Below are 26,474 nucleotides of genomic sequence, written 5' to 3'. Positions count from 1 at the left end.
CAGTCTTCCCGCAAGGGATGGAGGAATGGCAGATTTTCCCCAAAGGCCACGGGCATTTTGATTGATGAAGGCACATTGAAAACATGGTTTCTTCCTGAGCTTTGTTTGTTAACCTTGCTGATCAAACTCCTCTACTGCATAATGATCTTTGCATCACCGTAAGCAACTCCTTCCAAGATTCTGCCTTATCTCCTCTGATGCCTTGAACTTTTCAACGTGCATGGGAACTCAAGCAGATGGAGGCTCTGTGGAAAAGCGACTCAAAACGGAGGTCCCGGCAAGCTTGAGATTCATGCAGAGAGCCGCCTTCTGGGCCATTATTTTCCTGGGTTTGGACAACTTTTCCAATATGTGGCTGATTTTGCTTCTTGGAATCCTCAGCAGAACTACCTGGGGTCTGGAAACATTTGCTGGGTGAGCATTTGGTTATTTATTCATTTATTTATTCATTTATTTATTCTTTCTTTCTTTCATTCATTCATTTATTCATTTGTTTATTGAATACCTCATCTTTCTCCCAACAAATGGACCTAATGTGGCTTAACACATTTTGAAAAATCCCATCTATTAAAAGAGCTAAAACCACATTACATTACAATATTAAAAAAATACATCCCACATTAAAACTGCTAAATAAAAAGGCATTTAAAAGCCCATTTAAATGTGTGTTTTTAAAAAAGAAGTTCCAGTACTTTGGCCATCTCATGAGAAGAGAAAACTCCTTGGAAAAGACCTTGATGTTGGGAAAGTGTGAAGGCAAGAGGAGAAGGAGATGACAGAGGACGAGATGGTTGGACAGTGTCATCGAAGCGACCAACATGACTTTGACCCAACTCTCACAGGGAGTGGAAGACAGGAGGGCCTGGCATGCTCTGGTCCAGGGGGGTCACGGAGAGTCGGACATGACTAAACAACAACGACTCTCCTTGTTGAAACCCCTTCCTTAGCAGACAGTCCCTGACTAAATGTTTTCCTAAAAGAAAGGTCTTTGGAAGGGAAAGGAAGCAAAGAGAGTGGAGGGGAGTTCCACAGCCTGGGAGCAGTTACAAAACGGCCTTGTCTTGTGCCGTCAACAAACAAGCCTGTGAGGTTCTCATATTTTCAAAATGCTTTTATCACACACACACACCCAATTATATATTTCAGATGCAGTCAAGACCGGGTCGATTCTAAGACATAAGACATAAGACATAAGAAATTTATTTGTCATTGCACTCACAAGTGGGTGCAACGAAATGAGGTGCTCTTCCCCAAGGTAAAACTGGACAACACCACTACAAAAAAGTTAAAGTTGTGTATATTTTAACTTTTTTTGTAGTGTTGTCCAGTTTTACCTTGGGGAAGAGCACCTCATTTCGTTGCACCCACTTGTGAGCGCAATGACAAATAAATTTCTTATGTCTTATGTCTTAAAATATACACAACACTCACCATACAAATATAGATACCCTGTTTCTCCCGGCAATTAAAATTCCCCCAAAACTTATGACCCCGCATTTAAACTCAATACTGCACTTGGGTAGAAGCTGTTCTTGAATCTGCTTGTCCTTGCTTTCAATACCCTGAATCTCCTTCTCGAAGGTAATAGTTTAAAGAGCTGATGTCCCAGATGAGAGGAGTCTTTCAGTATGTTAGATATCTTCCTCTTACATCTGTCCTTATACAATTCTTCCAAAGAGAGGAGTGAACAACCAATGATGTTTTGGGCCGTCTTAATCACCCTTTGAATTGCCTTTTTCTCTGCCACTGTGCAGCTCGTGAACCATACACAGAGACAGTAGGATAATATGCTCTCAATCAAACTCCGATAGAAGGTGGTTAACAAACTCTCAGTCAATTGTTGTTTTCTAAGAATCCTTAGGAAATACAACCGTTGTTGCGCCTTCCCGATTAACGCAGCGGTGTTTGCACTCCAAGTCAGGTCATTTGTTACGATGGTCCCAAGAAATTTACATTCAACCACCTGTTCCACACAAACTCCATCTATATACAGTGGCTGAATGTCTGCTCTTTTTTTCCTATAGTCCACTATAAATTCCTTGGTTTTTTGGATGTTAAATAGAAGATTGTTTTTTTTGCACCAGCGGGATAGCTGTAATACCTCATCCCGATACGCATTCTTCTGTCGGAATTAATATTTGTACTTTGGAAAGTTTGATTGCAAAGACGTAAATACAAACTAAAAAAAGAGGGGACCCACGTGAAGCCAAAGAATGTCACAACCTTTGAAACATGGAACTGAATCTATTCCAGTCTCACTATCCTGAGCTTGTGGTTTCCAGAGCCAGGAAAATTTCCCTTTTTTTGGACCAGCGTGGTCAGTGGTCACATCGCTTAAATTATTCCGGGAGTTGTCATCTAAAAAAGTAATCCTTCCATCTAAGATAAGAGGTGGTGACACAAGGGAAGATTTTGCTTTAAAAAGTTGCCAACCAGGTTCCTGCTGGTTTTTGCAGGTGAAATCACTGTATAGCCATCCAGACCAATATGACTCAATATCATCTTGGTACTTTCCACTGGAACCTACTCCTTCCCTTCATCCTTTTTAATTTTAAAAAAAAGTTTCTGAAGTGACATAGCGCTTCTCTGATACAGGACTAAATCTGGCAAGCATGATCATCATAAAAATAATGAAATAAAAACATTTAAGAGGGAGACAACAGCTACTCCGCCACTGGACACCCACAGACACCCCGGCCCCCCATCAGATCAGGTTATAGCACATGCCAAAAGCAGAGAAAAGCAATTATAGCCAAATCAGAGCGAAATAAACCATTCCCTGCCTTCCGAACAAAAGGAGAGTTCTCCAACAAAATAGACTGGATTTCCTAATGCTTAGCTTTACGGGGTGTTGTTTCAAGTTTTCACTTTGATTTTTGTCCATGCCAAATCGAATGTAACCTTCAGGATGAACAATCCATGCAGTGGCACATTTAATAATATCATATTCATATGGCGCCGAGTCAGTTCCAACTTACGGCAACCCTTTTCGGGATTTTCTAGGTAGAGGGTGTGATGATTTGTGTTTTTATGTGTATTAGAATGGGATATGTAGTCCTAAGATTGTCCCAATAGCATCCATCTTGATTTAAAGTCTGCTCTCTACTCATCTTAGCAACGAGATAATCAGAGAGCGAAGCTTCTCTGAAACAACATGAAAAACTTTCCTACTACAGAGCAGACTTTAAATCAAGATGGATGCTATTGGGACAATCTTAGGACTACATATCCCATTCTAATACACATAAAAACACGCCATCGAAATGACTGGAGCTAAGATTATGTGTTTAGTCGTTTAGTCGTGTCCGACTCTTCGTGACCCCATGGACCAGAGCACGCCAGGCCCTCCTGTCTTCTACTGCCTCCCGGAGTTGTGTCAGGTTCATGTTGGTTGCTTCGCAGACACTGTCCAGCCATCTCATCCTCGGTCGTCCCCTTCTCCTCTTGCCGTCACACTTTCCCAACATCAGGGTCTTTTCCAGGGAGTCTTTTCTTCTCATTAGATGGCCAAAGTACTGGAGCCTCAGCTTCAGGATCTGTCCTTCCAGTGAGCACTCAGGGTTGATTTCCTTTAGAACTGATAGGTTTGTTCTCCTTGCAGTCCAGGGGATTCTCAAGAGCCTCCTCCAGCACCACAATTCAAAGGCATCAATTCTTCGGCGGTCTGCTTTCTTTATGGTCCAGCTCTCACTTCCATACATCACGACAGGAAAAACCATAGCTTTGACTATTCGGACTTTTGTTGGCAAGGTGATGTCTCTGCTTTTCAAGATGCTGTCCAGATTTGTCATCGCTTTCCTCCCAAGAAGAAGGCGCCTTTTAATTTCAGGGCTGCTGTCTCCATCTGCAGTGATCATGGAGCCCAGGAAGATAAAATTTGACACTGCCTCCATATCTTCCCCTTCTATTTCCCAGGAGGTGATGGGACCAGTGGCCATGATCTTAGTTTTTTTGATGTTGAGTTTCAGACCGTTTTTTGCACTCTCCTCTTTCACTCTCATTACAAGGTTCTTTAATTCCTCCTCACTTTCTGCCATCAGAGTGGTATCATCTGCATATCGGAGGTTGTTGATATTTCTTCCGGCAATCTTAATTCCGGCTTGGGTTTCTTCCAGTCCAGCCTTCCGCATGATGTATTCTGCATATAAGTTAAATAAGCTGGGGGACAATATACAGCCTTGCCGTACTCCTTTCCCAATTTTGAACCACTCAGTTGTTCCATGACCAGTTCTAACTGTTGCTTCCTGTCCCACATATAGGTTTCTCAGGAGACAGATAAAGTGGTCAGGCACTCCCATTTCTTTAAGAACTTGCCATAGTTTGCTGTGGTCCACACAGTCAAAGGCTTTCGCATAGTCAATGAAGCAGAAGTAGATATTTTTCTGGAACTCTCTGGCTTTCTCCATAATCCAGCGCAAGTTAGCAATTTGGTCTCGAGTTCCTCTGCCTCTTCGGAATCCAGCTTGTACTTCTGGGAGTTCTCGGTCCACATACTGCTGAAGCCTACCTTGGAGGATTTTGAGCATAACCTTGCTAGCATGTGAAATGAGTGCAATTGTACGGTAGTTGGAGCATTCTTTGGCACTGCCTTTCTTTGGGATTGGGATGTAGACTGATCTTTTCCAATCCTCTGGCCACTGTTGAGTTTTCCAAACTTGCTGGCATATTGAATGTAGCACCTTAACAGCATCATCTTTCAAGATTTTAAATAGTTCAACTGGAATGCCATCACCTCCACTGGCCTTGTTGTTAGCCAGGCTTTCTAAGGCCCACTTGACTTCGCTCTCCAGGATGTCTGGCTCAAGGTCAGCAACTACATTGTCTGGGTTGTCCGGGATATCCACATCTTTCTGATATAATTCCTCCGTGTATTCTTGCCACCTCTTCTTGACGTCTTCTGCTTCTGTTAGGTCCCTCCCATTTTTGTCTTTTATCATGTTCATCTTTGCGCAAAATGTTCCTCTAATATGTCCAATTTTCCTGAACAGATCTCTGGTCTTTCCTTTTCTGTTATCTTCCTCTATTTCTTTGCATTGTTCATTTAAGAAGGCCCTCTTGTCTCTCCTTGCTATTCTTTGGAAGTCTGCATTCAAGTTTCTGTAACTTTCCCTATCTCCCTTGCATTTTGCTTCCCTTCTCCTCTCTGCTATTTCTAAGGCCTCGTTGGACAGCCACTTTGCTTTCTTGCATTTCCTTTTCTTTGGGATGGTTTTCGTTGCTGCCTCCTGGACAATGTTACGAGCCTCTATCCAAAGTTCTTCAGGCACTCTGTCCACCAAATCTAGTTCCTTAAATCTGTTCTTTACTTCCACTGTGTATTCATAAGGGATTTGGTTTAGATTATACCTGAGTGGCCCAGTGGTTTTTCCTAATCTCTTCAGTCTAAGCTTGAATTTTGCTATGAGAAGCTGATGATCAGAACCGCAGTCAGCTCCAGGTCTTGTTTTTGCTGACTGTATAGAGCTTCTCCATCTTTGGCTGCAGAGAATATAATCAATCTGATTTCGATATTGCCCATCTGGTGATTTCCATGTATAGAGTCGCCTCTTGTGTTGTTGGAAAAGAGTGTTTGTGATGACCAGCTTATTCTCTTGACAAAACTCTATTAGCCTTTGTCCTGCTTCGTTCTGAACTCCAAGGCCAAACTTCCCTGTTGTTCCTTTTATCTCTTGGCTCCCTACTTTAGCATTCCAGTCCCCTAGAATGAGAAGAACATCTTTCTTTGGTGTCAGTTCTAGAAGGTGTTGTAGATCTTCATAGAATTGTTCAATTTCAGTCTCCTCAGCAATGCTGGTTGGTGCATAAACTTGGATTATTGTGATGTTGAATGGTCTGCCTTGGATTCGTATTGACATCATTCTATCATTTTTGAGATTGTATCCCATTACAGCTTTTCCCACTCTTTTGTTGACTATGACGGCTACTCCATTCCTTCTATGGGATTCTTGTCCACAATAGTAGATATGATAATCATCTGAGCTGAATTCGCCCATTCCTGTCCATTTTAGTTCACTGATGCCCAGGATGTCAATGTTTATTCTTGCCATCTCCTGTTTGACCACCTCCAGCTTCCCAGTGTTCATAGATCTTACATTCCAGGTTCCTATGCAGTATTTTTCTTTGCAGCATTGGATTTTCCTTTCACTTCCAGGCACGTCCACAGCTGAGCGTCCTTTCGGCTTTGGCCCAACCACTTCATTAGCTCTGGAGCTACTTGTACTTGTCCTCCGCTCTTCCTCAGTAGCATGTTGGACGCCTTCCGACCTGAGGGGCCCATCTTCCAGCGTCATATCTTTTAGCCTTTTGTTTCTGATCATGGGGCGTTCTTGGCAAAGATACTGGAGTGGCTTGCCATTTCCTACTCCAGGTGGATTGCGTTTAGTCGGAACTCTCCACTATGTCCTGTCCGTCTTGGGTGTCCCTGCACGGCATAGCCCATAGTTTCTCTGAGTTACTCAAGCCCCTTCGCCACGACAAGGCAGCAATCCATGAAGAAGATTATGGATGCACCTATACTGAAATCCCCTGATTTTGACAAACCATTCATTTTACAAACAGATGCCTCTGAATTAGGCCTTGGAGCAGTATTGTTACAGCAAGGAGAAGATGGGAACCTTTACCCTATCTCATACTTCTCTAGAAAACTCTTGGATAGAGAGAGAAATTACGCAGTACCTGAAAAAGAGGCTCTTTCTATATTTTGGTCTCTAAATTTACTTAGACCTTATCTATGGGGGCGTAAGTTTACACTCCAAACAGATCACAGAGCTTTAGTTTGGTTGCAGAAGATGAAATCTCACAACCAAAAATTGCATGCATTGGTTCTTGTACAGACTAGCTGAATGTTTAATTGGCCATGTGTGTTTGCTACCAAAGATTTAGAGCCAGATTATTCTGAGTATAACTCATGGATTTGTCTGTGTGTGTTGCTTTCTTAATAAAGGGGATTGGCTTTTGAGGAAGAAGTTTAGACAGGACCTTGCTGAGACCTAAGGGCTCTGCTCAGCAGTCAGAGGTTTGTCTGGATTTCGGACTCATCCCAGTCTCCGGCACCCCCGTAAATCTCTTTGGAGATAAGGGGCTGCTGTACAGAGGGTACTCAAAAGGGGTTCATCTTCACCTTCTTCTGGGGGCTGCTCTGGAAGGGTGCAGCCTGCCCAAAGCCACACAGGCTGGCTCTACTGGCAGAAGGCACCCAGCCGGTAATCGAACCCCCAACTTCAGGCTCTACAGCCGTTCCTATCTTCCCTAGCATGACAGGATGTGGGCGCAGGGCACGCCTGCTTTTCTAGGACAGCGGTTCCAGAAACCCTGTGGATGCCTCCGGTTGGGTGGCCCTTGTCAATGAAACACATCCACAACATCTGACCGGGAACATCTGGGCCAAAGGGGAGCCTGGAGGCGATGGGTACCGATGCCAACAGACAGCCAACGTCGCCGTAATGCCGGTGCGAATAAAATCTTGCTGTTTCAGAGACCAAGTTCTCCGCGTGGAGCCGTGCAATGAAGCGCAGGTCCGCCTGCTGAAACAACTCCAGGCGAGGGAACCTTTGCAGGTGTGTCCTTTCGTTAGTGGCAATTTGTTAATTATCCCTTCCCCAAATGAGAATTAGTACACTTGGGATGACGGGCAGAGCCTCCGGGATGGGCAGCTTGTTTTGAATGCTGAGCCTCGACCTTGCACCGTGGCTCTTTCTAACCGGTTGTGCCGGTGCCCCGGAAAAAGGCTCGGAGGGTGATATTTTATTCTTCTCTGATTGAAATGGGATGATGCTGATGGGGGGAGTGTCTGGGTGTGTGTCTGTGTGTGTCAGGATCCTAAAAATCTTCTGGATCATCCAGTCCAGCTCGTCAAGGAGGCACAGTGGGGAAATCGAACGGGGACACAACATAGCCCATGAGGGGAATCACCCCCACTTTGGGGCTCAAGCAACAGGAAGCCAGATTTGGGTTGAATAATTTATATACACATCTTCAACCAAAATATATTTATTCAACCATGCATGGAAAAAATCAATATGGGTTCCGTTGTCATACTGCTCTAAGAGTATGACAATATATATAAAACTTCTTAACTGTTAGAGCAGTATGACAACGGGACCCGTGACCTCATGGGGAGGTGGTGAGTGTGACAAACCCAGACCTACTGGGATATGTCACACAGTTACACTAAGCTGCCACCAACCATTCCCTATAAAAAGTCACACAGACCAGGGATGGATTTTTAAACAATAAAAAGAATAAGGTTTATTTTAAATACACACAGGGAAAATAAACAATCAGGTGAATAGGATAAAGTAACGTGGCTTCTTCTCACTCATACAAGCATACAGTTTGGTTCACCCAGAACCCTTAACTTGAAGCACAGACCCTGAACCTATCAGTTCTGGCTAACCAACAGACACCTGAACCTATCAGGTTGGTACTCTGACACACAGTAGTACCCTGTCTGACACACAGACTCCCACAACAGCTTCTTCTTCCCAGCTGCTGCTTCGTCACAACCCAGTGTCTCACAGTGTCTGTCTCAGCATCTCCCTCTCACCACACAGGCATCACATATTTATACAGTACAGCCCCTCCTCCTGATGTCCCGCCTTCCACTCCCCATAGGATGGAACTTTCCCTCCAAACCCATGACAGACAGGTAACATCAGTGCTGTTATGTAACACCTCCCCTCTTTATAAGTTGTTTTGTAGGGGGAAAGCTAAGGTGCTTTTCACCAAAAAACAACCTGTATAAAATACACAACAACAGTTATACATACCATATTATACTTACTCATACTTACATTCTAAGTTAAACATAGCAAATAGGCATTTAAACATTTACCATTAACATTACATCAATTTACCTTTATTCATACAAACCAATTCAAAACCAGGTACATTTTACTTTTTGTCATCATTATATACACATATAGTCCATGTTCTTTCGCCGTCTTCAATCTTCAGGTCTTCTTGATAAGGCGTCAGCAACACAGTTCACTGACCCTCTGACCACTTTCACTTCAAAGTCATAGTCCTGTAGGTTTAAAGCCCACCTCATAAGTTTGCTATTGTGGGTTTTCATTGTCTTTAACCATTGCAATGGTGAATGGTCAGTACACAGAACAAAATGTCTTCCCCAGATGTAAGGCTTGGCCTTCTGGATCGCGTAGACTATGGCCAAACACTCCTTCTCCACGGTTGCCAAATGTCTCTCACCTTTTTGGAGCTTCCTACTCAGGTAGGACACTGGATGCTGGTCACCATTCTCATCCTCCTGGCACAGAACTGCTCCTACCCCGCTGTTAGACGCATCGGTGTAGATGATGAACTCCCGGTCGAAGTCTGGAGCACGCAGGACAGGATAGTTGATTAACGCCTCCTTCAACCTCTGGAACGCCGCCTCACAGTCGCTGGTCCACGGGATGCGGTCATCAGCCTTCTTCTTCGTCAGATCGGTCAGCGGAGCCGCAATCTCGCTAAACCTCGGGATGAACTTTCTGTAGTAGCCCACCAACCCAAGAAATGATTTGACTTTTTTCTTGGTGTTGGGTCTAGGCCAATCACGAACAGCTTCTATTTTGGCCTCCAGGGGTTTTATCATTCCTCCCCCTACCATGTGACCCAAGTATTTTATTTCTGGGCTACCCAGCTGACACTTGCTGGCCTTTACTGTTAGCCCTGCTGCACTTAACCTCTGCAGCACTAACTCCAGGTGTATCAGGTGATCTTCCCAGGTATTACTGAAGATCCCTATGTCGTCAATGTAGGCCACTGTAAAGTCACTGAGCCCTGCCAAGGTCTGGTCCATCAGCCTTTGGAATGTGGCTGGTGCATTTCTGAGACCAAAGCTCAGGACTCGAAACTCATAGAGACCAAAAGGGCTGCAAAAGGCAGTTTTTTCTTGATCCCTGGGATCAATTCTTAATTGCCAATATCCCTTTACCAGGTCCAATGATGAGATGAACCGACAACCCCCTATGGTTTCAATCAGGTTGTCTAGCCTGGGCATTGGGTAGGCATCAGGAGTGGTTACACGGTTTAATTTCCTGTAATCAACACAAAACCTAATGCTCCCATCAGGCTTGTCCACAAGGACTATCGGAGAGGACCAAGGACTAGAAGAGGGGACGATTATGTTCTCCCTCAGCATTTCGTCCAGCTCCTTCCGCACCTTGTCCCTATAGGGTCCCGTTACTCGGTATGGGGATACTGCCTGCGGGGGTGCATCCCCTGTGTGGATCCGATGCATCACTCCCTTCACTATCCCCGGCTTGTTGGAAAACACCTGTTGATATTTACTAAGCAGCATTTTTAGTTCTTGCTGCTGGTCTTGGGTGAGTGCGGGACTGATCTTTACCTCCTCTGGGTTGTATTTTACTTCCCCTCTACCCTCCCAGAAGGGTAATTCAGCTTCCTCACTCTCAGCTGCTTTTATCGCGAATAAAACCCTCTGTTCCCCTCTGTAGTAGGGTTTTAGGGCATTCACATGAACCACCCTCCTTGCTTGGTTCTCCTCCTGCTCTATAAGGTAGTTCAGGTCTGACATCTTGGAAATGACCCTATATGGTCCTGCCCATTTGAGCTGCAGTTTATTCTCTCTGCAGGGCCTAAGCCAAAGCACTTCCTCCCCTGGGTCAAAGTGCCTCTCTCTAGCTTTGTGGTCATACCATGTTTTCTGTCTGACCTTCTGAGCCTGCAGGTTTTCTGCTGCCAGCTCTAGATTTCTCCTTAGGTCATTCATCAAGGTGTCTATGTAAGTCACAACGTCTTGTGGGTCATCCTGGGTGATCTGCTCCCAATTTTGTTTGATCAAATCAAGGGGCCCTTTCACCCTTCTCCCAAATAGAAGTTCAAATGGACTGAACCCGGTACTGGCTTGTGGCACTGATCGATACGCAAACAAAAGGGATTGCAGCTTCTGGTCCCAATTGTTTGGATTCTCTGCCAAGTAAGCCCTAATCATGCGCATTAGAGTCCCATTGAACTTCTCAGTTAACCCATTACTTTCAGGATGATAGGCAGTGGTTTCCTTGTGCTTTATTCCACAGATTTGCCATAAGCGTTTCATGAGCTTTGATGTGAACGATGCGCCCAAATCTGTGATTATCTCTGAGGCAAATCCCATCCTGGACATGTACCCCACCAAAGCATCGGCCACTGTGTTAGTTTCAATATTAGTCAAGGGTATGGCTTCAGGATACCTTGTGGCATGGTCCACAATTGTTAGAATGAACCTGTTCCCCCTCTTTGTGGCCTTGGGCAAAGGTCCCACAATATCCACCCCTATGCATTTGAACGGAGTGTCAATCACAGGCAAAGGGCACAACTTTGCTTTGGTCCTGTCGCGGTTATTCCCCTGCCTTTGACACACATCACATTGTTTACAGAACTCCCTGATCTGCTTCCCTATGTCAGGCCAGTAGAAATTCTGTGTGATTCTCTGCTGTGTCTTGTTCACTCCTAAGTGTGCAGCAAACATGTCAGAGTGACCCCTTTGTAAGATCATGGGGCGATACTTTTCAGGTACCACCAGCTGACTTCTGATCCCATCTCCCCCTTTTGAGATATTCCTCAGGGTCTCTCTATATAAAATCCCCTTTTCCTCCAGAAATCTCACTGGGGTTTCAGGTGTTAGCTGAGCGTCAGTCACCTGTTCAAAACACTTTTGGAGAGTGGCGTCTGCCTTTTGCTCCTGTCCAAATCTGCTGTCTGTGGTTAAGGTTTCCACCACAGCTTCTGAACTCCCCTCTGCTTCCGTCTCTGGCTCATTATTACCCCCCTGAACTGTCCCTGTGGTGGCTTGTGAGCGTGTAATCACTAGCACCCGTTTCACATGTTCAGCCAGGTCATTTCCCACGAGCACGGCTGCTGGCAGAGTTGATGAAATCGCTATCCGCCAATCTCCCCTCCAGCCTTGAAAGTTGACAGGTACCTCTGCTACTGGCAGAGAGATTACCTGCCCCTCAATCCCTGCCACCTTTATGCTCTCATTCGGGATTATAAACTCCCTAGGGATGATATCTGGATGGCACAGGGTTACCTGGGAACAAGTGTCCCGCAGCCCCCTATACTGACGGTCAAGTATTCCTAAGTCCACCCCTGCTGTCTCAAACAATTGAGAATCTGTTTTTATCAGCAAGCAGCGCTTTACCTCTATAAGAGGACCATTTTCCTCAGCCTGATCAGCAGCGGTAGCTGTTCCAGACTGAGTAGCCATGGCAATAGGCTCCCTCTGTGACACTAAGCCTTGCTCTTTCTGGACACAGAACACAGCTTTTGGCTTGGTCCCACTAGAATTCTGAGGCACCATTCCTTTTAGCTGCTTTAATTTCTCACACTCTGAGATTAGATGACCCTTTCCCTGACAGAAATAGCATTTTCTGGTGTATTTTGATTCTCTCTCATCTTGTTTTGGTTTTCCCTCCAAAACCTGAGGTCTTAGTTTCATGTCTGAGGGCTTCCCTTCACCATGGGCCCCTCCCCCTTGCTGGCTTTTCCCTGGTCCCTGAGAGTACTTGCTGTAGGTTTCTTTGGGTTTACCCACAGATTTCCCCTCACCCAAGGGCTTTCTTATTTGGGAAATAAAATCTGCGATCTCTGCGGCTGCTGCCACAGATTTCGGTTTCCTTTCCCTCACCTGGAATTTCAATTCCCCATGCAGGACTGAATAGAACTGTTCCAGGGCTATCAAGTCTTTAAGCTGCTCATAGGTCTCTATTCCCTCCTGCGATAGCCATTTCTCAAGCAGCCTCACCAATTGGGCCCCCACTTGGGTAAAAGTCTGCTCTGGCTTCTTGGTGAGGGACCTGAACCTTTGTCTCAGCTGCTCTGCATTTATCCCATGTCTGGCAAACACCAGTTTCTTAAACTCTGCAAAATCTTTCATCAGTTCCTCAGGCATCTCGGCATAAACCTCAGCCAGGCTACCACTGATTAAAGACCGCATGATGGTCATCTTCTCAGTTTCCCTCACTGAGAAGTCCACAAACGCTCTTTCCACTAAGGAAAAGAACACCTCAGGACAATCTCCCTTGTGGTACACAGGGAATTTCTTCAGGTCAGCTTTAGACAGTTGGCCTCCCTCAGAATCCCTATTATTATTATTGTTCTGGTTCATCAGTTCCAGTTTTCTTAATTCAAACGCCATTCTCTCTTTTTCCAGAGCAATTTTCTCTCTCTCTCTCTCTAGTTCAAATTGCCGTTGTTTCTCCCTTTCCCTTTCTTCTCTTTCCCTTTCCTCCATTTCAAATTGCCTCATCCTCAGTTCATGCTGTTGGGCTATGAGCAATTTTCTAAGTTCTGGGTTCTGCTCTCCTGTGCTGTCACCCTGCACTGAGCCAAATTCATCCTCAGAACCTTGGTCAATCTGGGGGTCTTTCACTTCACTCATGTCTGCCACTTGGCTTCGAGTCAAGGGCATAATCCCCCCTCAGAACAGGCTGCTTTAAAAAGTCAAGCCTCAAAATAAAACGACCACTTTTTTTTTTCTTCTTGCCTCAGAACCAGCTCTCCCTAGAGATTGCTGCTGTTCTTCAGCACTAAACTCGCAACAGTATCGAGTCAGAGCCTACCCCCCTCTGCTGGGCCTCTCAGCTGGCAAGCTAGATCACTGTTGCTACGCAGTTTTGCCTCAGCTTTTTCCCGCCAAAACTAGGCTGCCTCAGAGCACCTTAATCTAAGTCTCCCCAGTTGGCACGTTCTTCTACTAGCGCACCTCCCCGTGAGGTACACCTAGAAGATTACCTACGCGCCTCAGACTGTCCCTGACTAGATCCCCCCTGCTCTGGGCACACTTGCCAAGGCTTTGCTGGACCACTGGACAACTGGACCAGTCGTATCCCACACGCTGGACACCAATCAATGTGACAAACCCAGACCTACTGGGATATGTCACACAGTTACACTAAGCTGCCACCAACCATTCCCTATAAAAAGTCACACAGACCAGGGATGGATTTTTAAACAATAAAAAGAATAAGGTTTATTTTAAATACACACAGGGAAAATAAACAATCAGGTGAATAGGATAAAGTAACGTGGCTTCTTCTCACTCATACAAGCATACAGTTTGGTTCACCCAGAACCCTTAACTTGAAGCACAGACCCTGAACCTATCAGTTCTGGCTAACCAACAGACACCTGAACCTATCAGGTTGGTACTCTGACACACAGTAGTACCCTGTCTGACACACAGACTCCCACAACAGCTTCTTCTTCCCAGCTGCTGCTTCGTCACAACCCAGTGTCTCACAGTGTCTGTCTCAGCATCTCCCTCTCACCACACAGGCATCACATATTTATACAGTACAGCCCCTCCTCCTGATGTCCCGCCTTCCACTCCCCATAGGATGGAACTTTCCCTCCAAACCCATGACAGACAGGTAACATCAGTGCTGTTATGTAACAGTGAGCACTCCAATGCTGGAGGCCTTCGAGAGAAAATGGGGTCACCCTCTGTCTAATCTGCTTTGATTTGGATTCTCACACTGGGAAGGGGGTTGGACTTGATGGCCTTCGAGGCCCCCTTCCAACGTCATGATTCTAGGATCTGAAGATCCAGGACAGGGTATTGGAATCAGTTAGGAAGAGGAGCAGTCTTTTCCCCCTCTAGGATTGAGGTACTCAGGGTACAAACTTGAATTTATTTATTTATTTATTTATTTATTTGATTTATATCCTGCCCATCTGGTATATATATATGAAGGGAGTAGAGAGTCTCAGCTTTTGTCCAGAACACAGGAGATCACGACACACTGGGCGGAGGTGTGTGGATTGGGGCCCTGGCCGTGCAGGTGTATTGGAAAGCAAAGTGTCAGGGGCCGGCAGGCAGGGACGACTTTGAGTCGATTCGCAATGGAGCAAACTGAGGTCCGAACGTCGCGCCCTTCCACCTTGCTATGAAACTGACTGGGTGGCCCGTCTGGCCTACCTCGCAGGGCGAGTGTGAAAACAAAATGGGAAGAGGGAGAGCCCTGTTTGCTGCTTTCGGCTCTCTTTGGAGGAAACGCAAAGGTAACAATAAAGGAAGTACAGTAGGACTGTGGTATCGATGGGGCATCATCTCCAAGTCCCCCCCCTTGCAGAGACCAAAAAATGCTGAAATTGAAGGCTATACATTGCATGGCTCTCTCTACAAGGGGGTGCTGATAAGTATTGAGCTAGTGGCCAGTTCTGCCAAACACACCCTGGAAATCCAATACGACAGATTTCAGTGGGGAGGGGGGAGGTTATTTAGTATTGTCAGGCAGTGAACCAGTGGATGCTGATCCCACGGATAAGGGGGTCCTTCTGCACCTTTTGCACGTGGTCTTTTTCAAAACTTTCCCATGCAAGGAAAAAAAATCTATATTACAACCAAGCTCAATGGGATGGAGCTGATCACAACCCAGTTCCTAATTCTATGTTGTGCTTCTCTTTCTCTTCTTTGCAAATATATTCTTGCATTTCCTGAGCGTCTGCAGAGAGGTTTGGGCTTCTGATCAGCTGCTCCTTAGAGCTTGGAGTTTTTTCTTTCGATGAACCCTGACCACGTTTTCCTTGCCCTGCTTGCCAGCTTGATTTCTGGCGGTCCCCTGCAAACGCGAACGAAGCCGTGGACATTCGAGTGCCTTTCGCCTGCCTCCAAGACGTCAAAGTCTTCCTCGAGTCCCATCAGATAAAATACAGTATCCTGATTGAAGATGTCCAGGTGAGGACAAGGACAAGCAGACCAACATCTCCATAAAATCAAATTTAGCACGGCTGCATCCACAGCGCACCGTGTATAGCAGGCTCAGACCGTGCAGGTACAAAGTGGGATGAATCAGCAAGTCCCCGGGGCGATGGCCGTGGTGAGGATCGCTGGTTTTAGACTTTGCAGGCTGAAACTTAGGGGATTCTACAGAGTCTACAAAGACCCAGGGAATCCCAAGCTGGTGCATTTTCATTCTCCTACAGTTCAAAAGCAGATCTTCAGCCTGCCACCAAGGACCGGGAAAAATCCTGACCTAGACAATGCCATCATGATTCGATTGAAATACACACCTTGCAACAAAATGTTGCAGTGCAGAGTCCTGTTCCCCCGCCCCCACCCCGCGAAACACAGGCCGGGACTTCTGCACTGTTGTGGTCATTTAAGAGAGACCAGCTATGAGTGCTGAGATGCTTTCCTTTACAGGAGGAAGGAAGGGGCAAGGAGCCTTCTCTTTTACGTCCTCTGATTATTCTCGTATCTTCTTCCCGTTCTCCCTTCCCTAGCTTCACCCTTATCTTCTGAATTTCCCCCCAAGAGTACAGTGGAATCCACATATCCAGAGGGGATCAGTTTCGAGTCACCCCACGGATGCTGAAAATCCCAGATTATAGTACACGCTATATGTATCATGATCTCTGGCCGCCCCGTAGTGGCCAGTTCTGGTAACTACATATTTGGAAATATATTTTTCTAGGATTTTTCTTTTAATTTTTAAAATATTTTCTGGCCGTGGAAGAGCAAATGAGTGGATACCGATCCCGCAGATACAGGGGGCCTGCTGTAATCCGCATTTTAGGTACATTCTGAGCACTGACAATCCTTGCCAGGCTGATTTATTGACACCCCCCTACAGTGGGGTCTCTACTTAAGAACTTAATCTGTATTGGAAGGTGGTTCTCAAGTGGAAAAGTTCTTATGTAGAATCTGCATTTCCCATAGGAATGCATTGAAAACCATTTAATCCGTATCTGCTCTTTTCCGTCCATAGAAACTAAGGGGAAGCTGTTATTCCGCCTTCTGCCACTAGAGGGGGATATTTTTTCTTAGGTCAGGGAACAGTGTTAAAAGCACTTCTGACGAAGCTAATTTTGAAGCAATGGACTGAAAACTAGGCACTCTGGGCCATCGCTGGAGCATTCGCTCAGCGATGGCCCCTATGGCGTTTTTTCGCTTTGCGATGATCACTAAGCGATTCGCTTAGCGATCTTCGCAGAACAAAGCGGGGGAGAACAGCTGATCGGCGGTTCCAAAATGGCCACCGGAAGGTCCGCGCCGCATTTTCGCACCCTGCCCTCGCTTACCGAGGGCGCGAAAATGGCGGCGCTATGAAGAAACATCGCTTAACGGTGAGTTTTCAAGCCATAGGAACGCATTGAACAAAGTTCAATGCGTTTCTATGGCTTTTTTTATTCCGTTTAGCGATGTTTCGCTATAGCGAAGGTTAATCCGGAACGGATTAACCTCACTATGCGAGGCACCATTGTAATCCGTTCTGGCTGGGTTTTTTTTGTTATGTAGAGGTGTGTTCGTACATTGAAGCATTAGTTCCCATAGGAACTAATGCAAAGCTGGTTAATACGTACTCTACCACTAGGGGGAGAATCTTTTTTAACCTAAGATGACCTAAGGTTAAAAAAAAGAGCAGGAAAGGTTTTTTTTCCTGTTCTTATCTTGGATTTCTGTTCTCAAGTAGAAGCAAAATTTAGCAAACGGAGCTGTTCTTAAGTTGGATTGTTCTTAAGTAGGGACGTTCTTAAGTAGAGACCCCACTGTATTTGGTATCCTTGTTGGTTTTGCAGTTGTGGACGGAGCCCGGGGTCTCAGGAGTGTTGGGAAGGGCTTACAACAGAGAGAGAAAACACATCCCTGATAAAATATGTTCTTGCCTTAGGCTTTGATTGACGAAGAAACCCGGGAGATGAACCTCAATGAGCGGAAGGAACGTGGGAGCCGGAGCTTCAACTATGGGGCTTATCACCCCTTAGAATCCGTAAGTAGGTCCAAAGTTCCCCTTCCACCTTCTCCCTCCCCACACCCCAATTTTTTCTCTCTTGCTTCCTCTCAGGTCACGCAGGAGGTGCCACACACACAGAACGGACATGCTGTCATAAAGCCCCACCGCGATCTGGTTGGGGTATGGGAAGGAACGGTTGTATGTGAGTCGCTCTGGCTAGGATGCTAACACCAGATCTTGGGGAAATTCCTTTCGTGAACTGCAGAGGGTGACATAGATTGCATTTTGGGACCCCTTCTGGTATTCTGCTCTGTGGATCCCCGCACTCCCCACGGCTCAGCTAAAGGAATTAAACCAACATTCAAAAGTCCTCAACCCCTTTGTGCATTTCTATCGGCTGGGAATATACAGTAAAAAAAAAAACAGCAGTATTTTGAATTTTTAGATTTATCAAGCGATGGATGATCTTGTGGCCGAACACTCGGAGATTGTGAGCAAACAGCAGATCGGAGAGTCTTACGAACAACGACCTCTTTATGTGCTCAAGGTATTGTTTGCTTTTCCTTCCATTCTTCAAACACTTTCCGGAGCATGTCATAGCTCTTTTTCTTAAATTCCAAACACCCTAAAAAAAAAAACAGAACAATAATATAGTGCCATCCACACAGCTGGCCTCTTCACTGACCCCAAAGTAGTTAAAAAAAATTTTCCCCCTAATGCGGATCCTCTGGAATCCACTGCCTGGCCCTTGTGAGATTTGACTATTAATTTTACCCTCTGCCTCCCGTTCATTTCCAATCCATGTCAGGAACTCTCTGTTCTAATCTTGTGACTCTCAGGGTCTGCTAAGGAGACTTTCAGAAAGAACTCCATCCAGATCCTTTCGGAAGTCCCAGTAAACCGTGTCTGGCAGTTCCATCTTCTCCACCAGTTTACTGATACACTTAAAGCTATAAATCTGGGGGTGTTCTGGGGAAACCCCCCATCCCATCTGCCTCCCAGGCAATGTCTTCTCTACCTGGCAGAGGCTTCTAGGGAAGGAATCAGCCACTTTTTGGCTCATTATTTTTCCTAGGATGGATGGAAATGACTCTGGAGACGGTGTGCGGGACACCTCTGGTTCCAAACAAGATTCCGCAATTCCCAGACGCAAGGCATGAGGTGTTTTGGGGGCCACAACGCAGTGCCTGCTCTTTCTGTTAAAGCAACCTCTGAAGGACATTTTGTGCCAATCCAGGAGACAACATTCTTAACGGCTTCTCTGGTCCTCTGGAGTTCTTCGCTGAAATCCTTCTGTATCTTTTTAGGGTGAACGTCTGTCTGTCGTGCATGCAGATATTTTTTACTGCCACAGGTCTTGCAATGGCCACAGTCAGTTCAGTTAACTGTTTTTTTTTCAAAAAATCATTTTGATTTAGTCTATTTATTGTCTATTCATTTTTTCTTATATTTGCCACCTTGAGCATCCTTTGGTGACAAAGTGGGCTACAATTTTAGTGATGAAATGAACGGTGACTTTTCCAACGTTTGTGTTTTGTTCCATAGTTCAGTACTGGAGGAAAGAACCGCCCTGCAATCTGGATCGATGCCGGGATCCATGCTCGAGAGTGGGTCACCCACGCCACTGCCCTGTGGACTGCGAAAAAGGTCTGCCCGCAGCCCACGGACGACAGATCGTTGAAAAAAGCAAGGCGGCTTGCAAAAGGCAGAGTGACCAAAAACGTGTGTTAGGACAATCAGATTGTATGACTTCAGAGAACACCGTTTCTAAATAGGGAGTGCAGCATCAAGTGATGAGAAATGCTAGGTTCAAGGGATGGGAGGTCACTCACAGTATGCCATCTGTATGTTGCCATCTGTGGACTGGGCATTTGATATAGCTGGTTAAGCTTGTCTTCTGTTATGCGCCCTTGGGACAAGATTTTAGAGTTGCGTTTCTCAAGATAGAGACCCAACGCAGCCCATTCCCAGATGCTACAAGGAGAGATTGCTATAAAGTTGGTAAGGATGTGAATCCCAGTGAATTCTGTTACCTTCCTCCGGGTAAGAAAATGTGCCGACACCCAAGCTCCATCGGGAAGACACCTGAGTGATGGCTAATATCCTCACTGGAGTTCATGCTTGTGTGAATCCTTCAGCAGTTTTCTTATTTGAAAAAAAAAGCAAACAACAAAATTGTAATTGAAGAAAACAAAGCTAAAGCTAGAAATATCCCTAGCCATCCCCCGAAAATATGGAATAAATGTGACAATAGCCAGAAACCTACTGATGATTTCGGTCCACCTAGGGGGAAGCCATGTAAACCCTTGGCTATTTGCCTCTTGCTAACAAGGTTTTATCTGATTACATACTTTGGCTTGGGACTGATCATGTGACAGGGTGTGCGTCCAGAAACACTACACCTCATCAACGAGCAGCAATTGGCTGGCAAGACTTGCAAAGGTTCCCTTACACGAGTCAACAGCAGAAATGGTGGCTAATGTCTAGTTTGACCTGGACTATAACCTTTCTTCTGCCTTCTCCAGATGGCCTCTGACTATGGGCAAGATCCTTCTGTGACTTCATTGTTAAACACAATGGATGTGTTCCTGATGGTTGTTGCCAATCCGGATGGATATGTGTTCACTCACACGAAGGCGAGTACTTGTGTTCTCATTTCCTGACCCACTAGCTAGAAAGAAGATTCTGATCATCTTGACTGCTTCCAGTGCTTCACAGTCCTAAAATGGAGACGACGATGATGATTAAAGTTTATAAGAAGCCCTCCCCCTCCCCTCCAGAAAAGGCGCAAAGCATCTTATGGCGAGTAAAAAAAACATATCTGCAAAATCGGTATCCGTTGATTCACTTATTCCTGGTCTGAAAATATGAAAAGAAAAATCCTAGAAATATATATAATACTTCCAAAGGTGTAGTTACAGAACTGGCCAGTAGAAGGAGCCAGAGACCATGGTATCTGGTATCTATAGCATCTGCTATTAAAATAGTGGTTATTATAATCTGCGTTTTTCAGCATCTGCAGCGGGGGGGGGGGAACCTATCCTCTACAGATACAGGGGTCCTACTGTATACAAAAGTTGCAAATAAAGACAAAAAGTAGAAAGATATGTATAACTGAAACAATAATCTGCTGACAGAATGCCAATAATTTAACATTGGTCTCATGGGCAAGGACAAAGGCCTGGAAGTCGAGAGACATGTTAATTCATGGGTACAGGCAGATGAAAGCTTACAGCATTATTTTTTTTTAAAGAAACTCTTTGTTTTACTGATTGTTTGGGGACAGACAGCTTGTTTCCCATTCACAAAAATGTTGCATTGCCTCTTGTATTGTCCATGCTTGGCACTGTTATTACCAGCCGGCCGGAAAAAAATGCAAAGAAATATTCATTGGGTCCCCCTAGTGGCCAGTTCTGATACTGTACTTGAAAATATTTGCACAAATATAACAGAGGAAACAAAAAAAATATTTCCCTTAGTGTTTAGGGTTGATTAAAAATGACACACTACTTGAAAACAAATAGTCAAAAATGGTCTTTAGAAGTAACATTTGAAAGTAACAAGATTATTTGTTACACCAAAAAGTAACTTTTTAATCACTAGTGACACAGCCTATGAAACAGAGCTCAGTTCCACCTTTGTAACTACTTTTACTTATAATTAGTTATGTTTGAACTTTCTGAGAAATTCATTCAATACAACCAAGGAAAAGGGGCTTTTATCATCTTTTCCATCACTTTCCTACTTCAGCCTTGGGCAATAGCGCTGTTTTCTTTTCTGGCCTCCAGAATCGTATGTGGCGAAAGACCCGCTCCAAGACTGCCGGCAGCAGTTGTATTGGAGTAGATCCCAACAGGAACTGGGACGCCGGCTTTGGAGGTAGACTTGCCCCTTTGTTGGAGGCTCTTGAAGCAACTTCTTGGCTCATCTTGCATCTCCCCTCCATAGGATGCGCCAGATCACAGTCAGTGCCAAGTTCCTAGACCTCACTGTGGCTTCATACCATGATCAACAGGGCTGTCAGGACCAGGGATTCCATTACATCAAACTGTCCTGGGATAGAATTTTATAAATTTTCATTCACATAATGCACAGATAAGATGGATTGATTTGACCAGCTGGTCCATTTTCCCCCCAGCTGTGCTGACATTGGCTTTTTTAAATGATTTACTTTACACCCACTTCTGTTTTCGGCACCCTGGGGACTGCATGGACACGATACCTGTTCCCTTTTAATTTTTTTTTTCAAATGCTGAGCGATGTATCAGCCTTCTGTCCCCCAAGAGTTTACCGCGGCATCACTTCTTTGTTGTAACATTCATCTTCGCTCATCCCTTCCCTTGTTAACATGGAAAAACACCCCATCTAGTGTCCTTTGAGAAACTAAACCCCCTAAAACTGAAGAATGGCCAAGAGAAACTTTGTGTTACGAAGCCTCTTCCAAGAGGGCTTCTAAAGCTCTTCCCAAAAATTTAGGATACAGCTTTAGCAATATATCGTTTAGGTATTTTTAACAAGCAGACAAAAATGCAATTTTTGGAGCAGCGTATTCCTGGAACAGAAGAGAACATGATTTGATTTCATTGGGTTGGCACCTGAAGCCAACAAAAACTGTTCAAAGTTCAAGAAATTTCTCTAAAGGAAAAAGAGCCACACGAAGACTTATATATCACGTGACTCTGTATAAATATATATTGATATAAATGACGTAGGATATTGAAATGATTCAAAAGGCCTGTCTGTATGATTAGACCTTGAATTGCCTTTTTATCCTGACTTTTCACCCAAAACTCCATGGCTTCTCCCTTGCTCCCTTTTTTGACCCCCAATGACACCACCGGTGTTGAGAAGATTTTGGAAAACATGGCTGGGGAGCCGCAGGTTATGGAAGGCTGGAGGGGGATGCCGAACTACATAGATGGAGGCATTTTGATGGGAATGCTTGACTTTTTATCCCATTTCCTGAAACAGGACCGGGAGCCAGTGATAACCCTTGCTCGGATTCTTACCACGGACCCAAAGCCAACTCCGAAGTGGAAGTGAGGTCCATCGTGGAGTTTATCAAGAGCCACGGAAACGTCAAGGCATTTCTTAGCATCCACAGCTACTCACAGCTCCTGATGTTTCCCTACGGATACCAGTGCTCCGAAATCAACGATTACACAGAGCTGGTAAGAGGTGCTGGTCTCACCCTGTTCATTGCCCCGAATGCTTCTTAAAATAAAATAGAAATAAATTACTGTTTCATTCCCACCGTGTTCTGGGCACAGAAGCAGAAATGCAAAATGGTTACCCCCCCCCCCGAATTATTTAGGGCCTCCTCTTAAAACGGCTGCTCACCGTACATTGGGATGATGCGCTATAAATAAACCAGAGGCTCATGTCGGTTGAGACTTCCGGTGGTCTCTGAACGGTTGTTGCTTTTCAAAGGAACCTGAACCATTTTCTTCATCGTCATGAAGGATGACGCTAGCGCACAGTGTTGTGGCCACCCTAGGCAGGATAATCTGGGTGTAATAAAAGGGGATTAAAATAATTAGTTATTTATTTTGTGGTTATTGCATTTTTTTTTAATGTCTGGGAAAGAGATATATGAGATTTCCTGCCTCCACTGCATCATAATTGTTTAGCTGGCTTTAGTTACTGTTCAGCTTGTCTTAGAGGGTGAGGAATGCCCGGTGCAGGCAGTAAAATGCTACGGCCTGTCCTTTAAAGTGTTGCACAATTTTAAATTTTTGGTTAAATTCCTTTAGCTCTGCAGCAGAAGTGCAGGGATTCACAGCGGAGAATGGCTTCCAATTCCCCCAGATTAGTCTACCTTCTTCGCCCCCTCCTCATCAACTGGCACTTACAGTCTCAATTGCTCCTTCGGAGAGCTTCCTTCCTTGCCATGGAATGGATCCATCAGCAAACAGGCAAACAGAATTGCTTTCCACAACAGCACAGACTCTAGAGAAGGGGAAAACACTGAGCAGAGAGAGAGGGGGGGGCTCTCTTTGAATTCAGAGGCAGGGAAGGAACGATGGATTAGTGGTGAATGGATGGATGGTCAACTCAGCCTGGAAAGGTTCCTCCCAGAGTCCCAGCCAGTCCTACTAAAGAGAAGTTGCCCGAGAAGCTGCAAAAAACTCAATCAGCTGGTGAGTCAAGCCTAGCATTAGATTCAACCCTCCTTCAGGAGCAGATAAGGCCAGGATGATGTGACCGTCACGCTGATCCTCCATGGCTTGTTTGTTGATCGCTCTCTCTTGCTAGGACGACGTGGCCCAAGCTGCCGCCAACACCTTGGCCTCCCTCTACGGGACCCAATACAGAGTCGGACCCATCTGTTCCGTCATTTGTAAGTATTCTTGCCATTCTCCAACATATTCTTTAAGATGCTTCTGAAACGGTCCAACGATTCCTTCTTGGGATAAAATAAGATAAAACCCTTGCGTGGTTTGAGATGGAAGGGATGCAGGGACAGGAGGGAGGGAGGGGGGACGAATGCCTTGGGGTGACCCATGTGAAGTCCTCTCCCACCCACCCCACCCCACCCCGCATGGACCCTGCCTGTTTCGGGCCTCCTTCTGCCCAGGGAGGAGCAGCTGGAGGGGATAAGGTATGCTCAGGAAACCCTCGGCAAAACATGGTGGCTTCCAGGTATCAGAGCCGAGGGCTTAAATCCCTCTTCATCCTCCCATTATTCTTGTCGTTAGGTACGGTCAAGTCACGTCCAACGTATGGTGACCCCATGGAGGAGGGATCTCTGAAATGGCCCCTCCTCAACTGTCCTGCTCAGCTCTTGTAAACTCAAGCCAGTGGCTTCCTTTAGCGAGTCCATCCATCTTGTCTATGGTCTTTCTCGTCTCCTCCTGCCTTCCGCTTTTCCCAGCATTATGATCTTTTCCAGGGAATCCGGCCTTCTCATGGTGTGCCCAAAATAGAGCAGCTTCCGTTTCAATGTTTTGGCCTCCAGAGAGAGTTCAGTTCTGGATTAGATCCAGGACCCCCTTGTTCTGTCTTTCTGGCCGTCCCACGTATCTACCAAGCTCTCCTCCGGCACGACAAGCATCCTCCCCAGTAATCATTTTACATGCGACCCTCCAGAGGTGGTGGGAACCACAACTCCCATTGCTCCTCACTATCAGTTGTGCAGGCCAGGACTGATGCGATCTGGAGTGCCACCCTCTAGTTCCCCTTTCTGGGAGTCCCACCTGGAGGAACCAGACCTTGAAGATACCTGTAGGGACTCCTAGAGAGGGGAATTTGGGAATCTGTAGCCCCCCCAAATCTGAAATGAACATTTCTAACGGATCGTAAAATCACAGGATCATGGAGTTGGAAGGGGCCTCAAAGGCCATCGAGTCTGACCCCCTGCTCAAGGCAGGAATCCCAAATCAAAGCAGATCCGACAGATGGGTGGTCCCGTTTTCTCTTGAACGCCTCCAGTGTTGAAGCGCTCAACAACTCCCGAGGTCACTGGTTCCACTGTCGTACTGCTCTAACAGTTAGGAAGTTTTTCTTGATATTCCACCGAAATCTGGCTTCCTTTCACTTGAGCCCACGGTTGCATATCTTGCACTCTGGGAGGATCGAGATCTTGCACTTCCTCTGTAGGACAGGCTTTCTAAAGTATTGGAAAAGTACGATCCGGTCTCCCCCCTCCGTCTTCTTTTCTCAAAGCTCAAGATCCCCAGAGCTTTCCATCTTTCTTCAGAGGGCTTGGCGTTCTGGAGAGAGAGAGAGAGACCTTCTCTGGCCGGTCAAACCATTGACCTGTCTTTCCTGTGGCTTTCTCCCCAGACCAAGCCAGTGGGGGCAGCATCGACTGGACCTATGACTACGGGATCAAATACTCGTTGGCCTTCGAATTGAGAGACACCGGCCGCTACGGCTTCCTCTTGCCTGCCAACCAGATCATTCCGACGGCACAGGAGACCTGGCTGGGGCTGAAAACCATCCTTGAGTATGTGCAGGATCACCCTTACTGAAGAGGAGGAGAGGAAGAAAGGAGGGTGTGGCACGCGGCCATGACTTTCCCTTCCAAAGGAGTCACCAGGAGAGCTTGGGAAAGTGCCCATTTTGGACTACAAACCCCATAATCCCCCAACCTGTCCATCCTTGCAAAAGCAGACATGCCCTCTAGCCTGAAATTTCACAAATTCAGCACCCTCGGCGCAGAATACGTAGCCACGCAAGAAGGACCGGGCTAAAGCAGAACGCACTGAGGCGGCAATCCTTCTTCTTTGGTAAACTGGCCAAAAAAAATAATCATCATAATAAATAAAATTTTAAAGAAAAATCCCAAAAGTGGCGTGGTGTGGTCCTTACACCTTATAAATGGAGAAGAATGCGACCCCTTTGCCAAGTTTAATGTGAAGTGTTAAATCACCCTGCTAAAACCTGCCTGTAACCAGCTTTCAAATCATCTTAAGAGGATGATGCCTGGCCACTTTTGCTATGAATTTTTGGGACAATCATTTATAATTTTTTTTCCTGCACTACTCACAAGTTACTGGTGTGTACCCGAGGATGGGATTTTTAATTAATGAAAGCATGCCTCCGTTGTTTGATTTGCAGTGGTTTAATAAAGTGTCACATCGGCTAGCGCAGTGGTTCGGGCGGTTGAGAGTTCGATTCCCCACTGGGGCTCCTTGACAAGGGTTGCACTTCATGATCTGGAGAGACCCTTCCAGCTCTTCTGTAGTTCCAAGATGAGGATGATTCTACATTTGCTTTGTAAGTTGTTTGCTGTTCCTGAGACAAACAGCCAGCCCCCTGATGCCAGCAGCAAAAAAAATAATAATAATGAAG

General features: G+C 45.6%; 1 protein-coding gene across 1 annotated transcript; it reads left to right on the top strand.

Annotated features, from left to right (window-relative positions):
• The first annotated feature begins 135 nt into the window (after positions 1 to 135).
• CPA2 (carboxypeptidase A2) lies at positions 136 to 25,962 on the top strand. Its single transcript, XM_020812688.3, has 11 exons — positions 136 to 414; positions 7,475 to 7,556; positions 15,545 to 15,679; positions 17,616 to 17,714; positions 18,124 to 18,225; positions 19,224 to 19,325; positions 20,204 to 20,314; positions 21,467 to 21,557; positions 22,650 to 22,849; positions 23,934 to 24,018; positions 25,464 to 25,962. The coding sequence occupies exons 1-11, from the start codon at positions 221 to 223 to the stop codon at positions 25,649 to 25,651; spliced, it is 1,389 nt and encodes a 462-aa protein (XP_020668347.3). The 5' UTR covers positions 136 to 220; the 3' UTR covers positions 25,652 to 25,962.
• Positions 25,963 to 26,474: the final 512 nt, after the last annotated feature.

This window comes from Pogona vitticeps, chromosome 5 (genome assembly GCF_051106095.1).
Source record: "Pogona vitticeps strain Pit_001003342236 chromosome 5, PviZW2.1, whole genome shotgun sequence".
Lineage (NCBI taxonomy): Eukaryota > Metazoa > Chordata > Lepidosauria > Squamata > Agamidae > Pogona > Pogona vitticeps.
This window is presented reverse-complemented; position numbering and strand designations above follow the sequence as displayed.

Coding starts and splice junctions, on each gene's coding strand:
- CPA2 (XM_020812688.3), top strand. CDS start 221: ATGGGAACTCAAGCAGATGGAGGCTCTGTGGAAAAGCGACTCAAAACG. Junction 17,715..18,123: donor CTTATCACCCCTTAGAATCC/GTAAGTAGGTCC, acceptor TTGAATTTTTAG/ATTTATCAAGCGATGGATGA. Junction 22,850..23,933: donor TCAACGATTACACAGAGCTG/GTAAGAGGTGCT, acceptor CTCTCTTGCTAG/GACGACGTGGCCCAAGCTGC.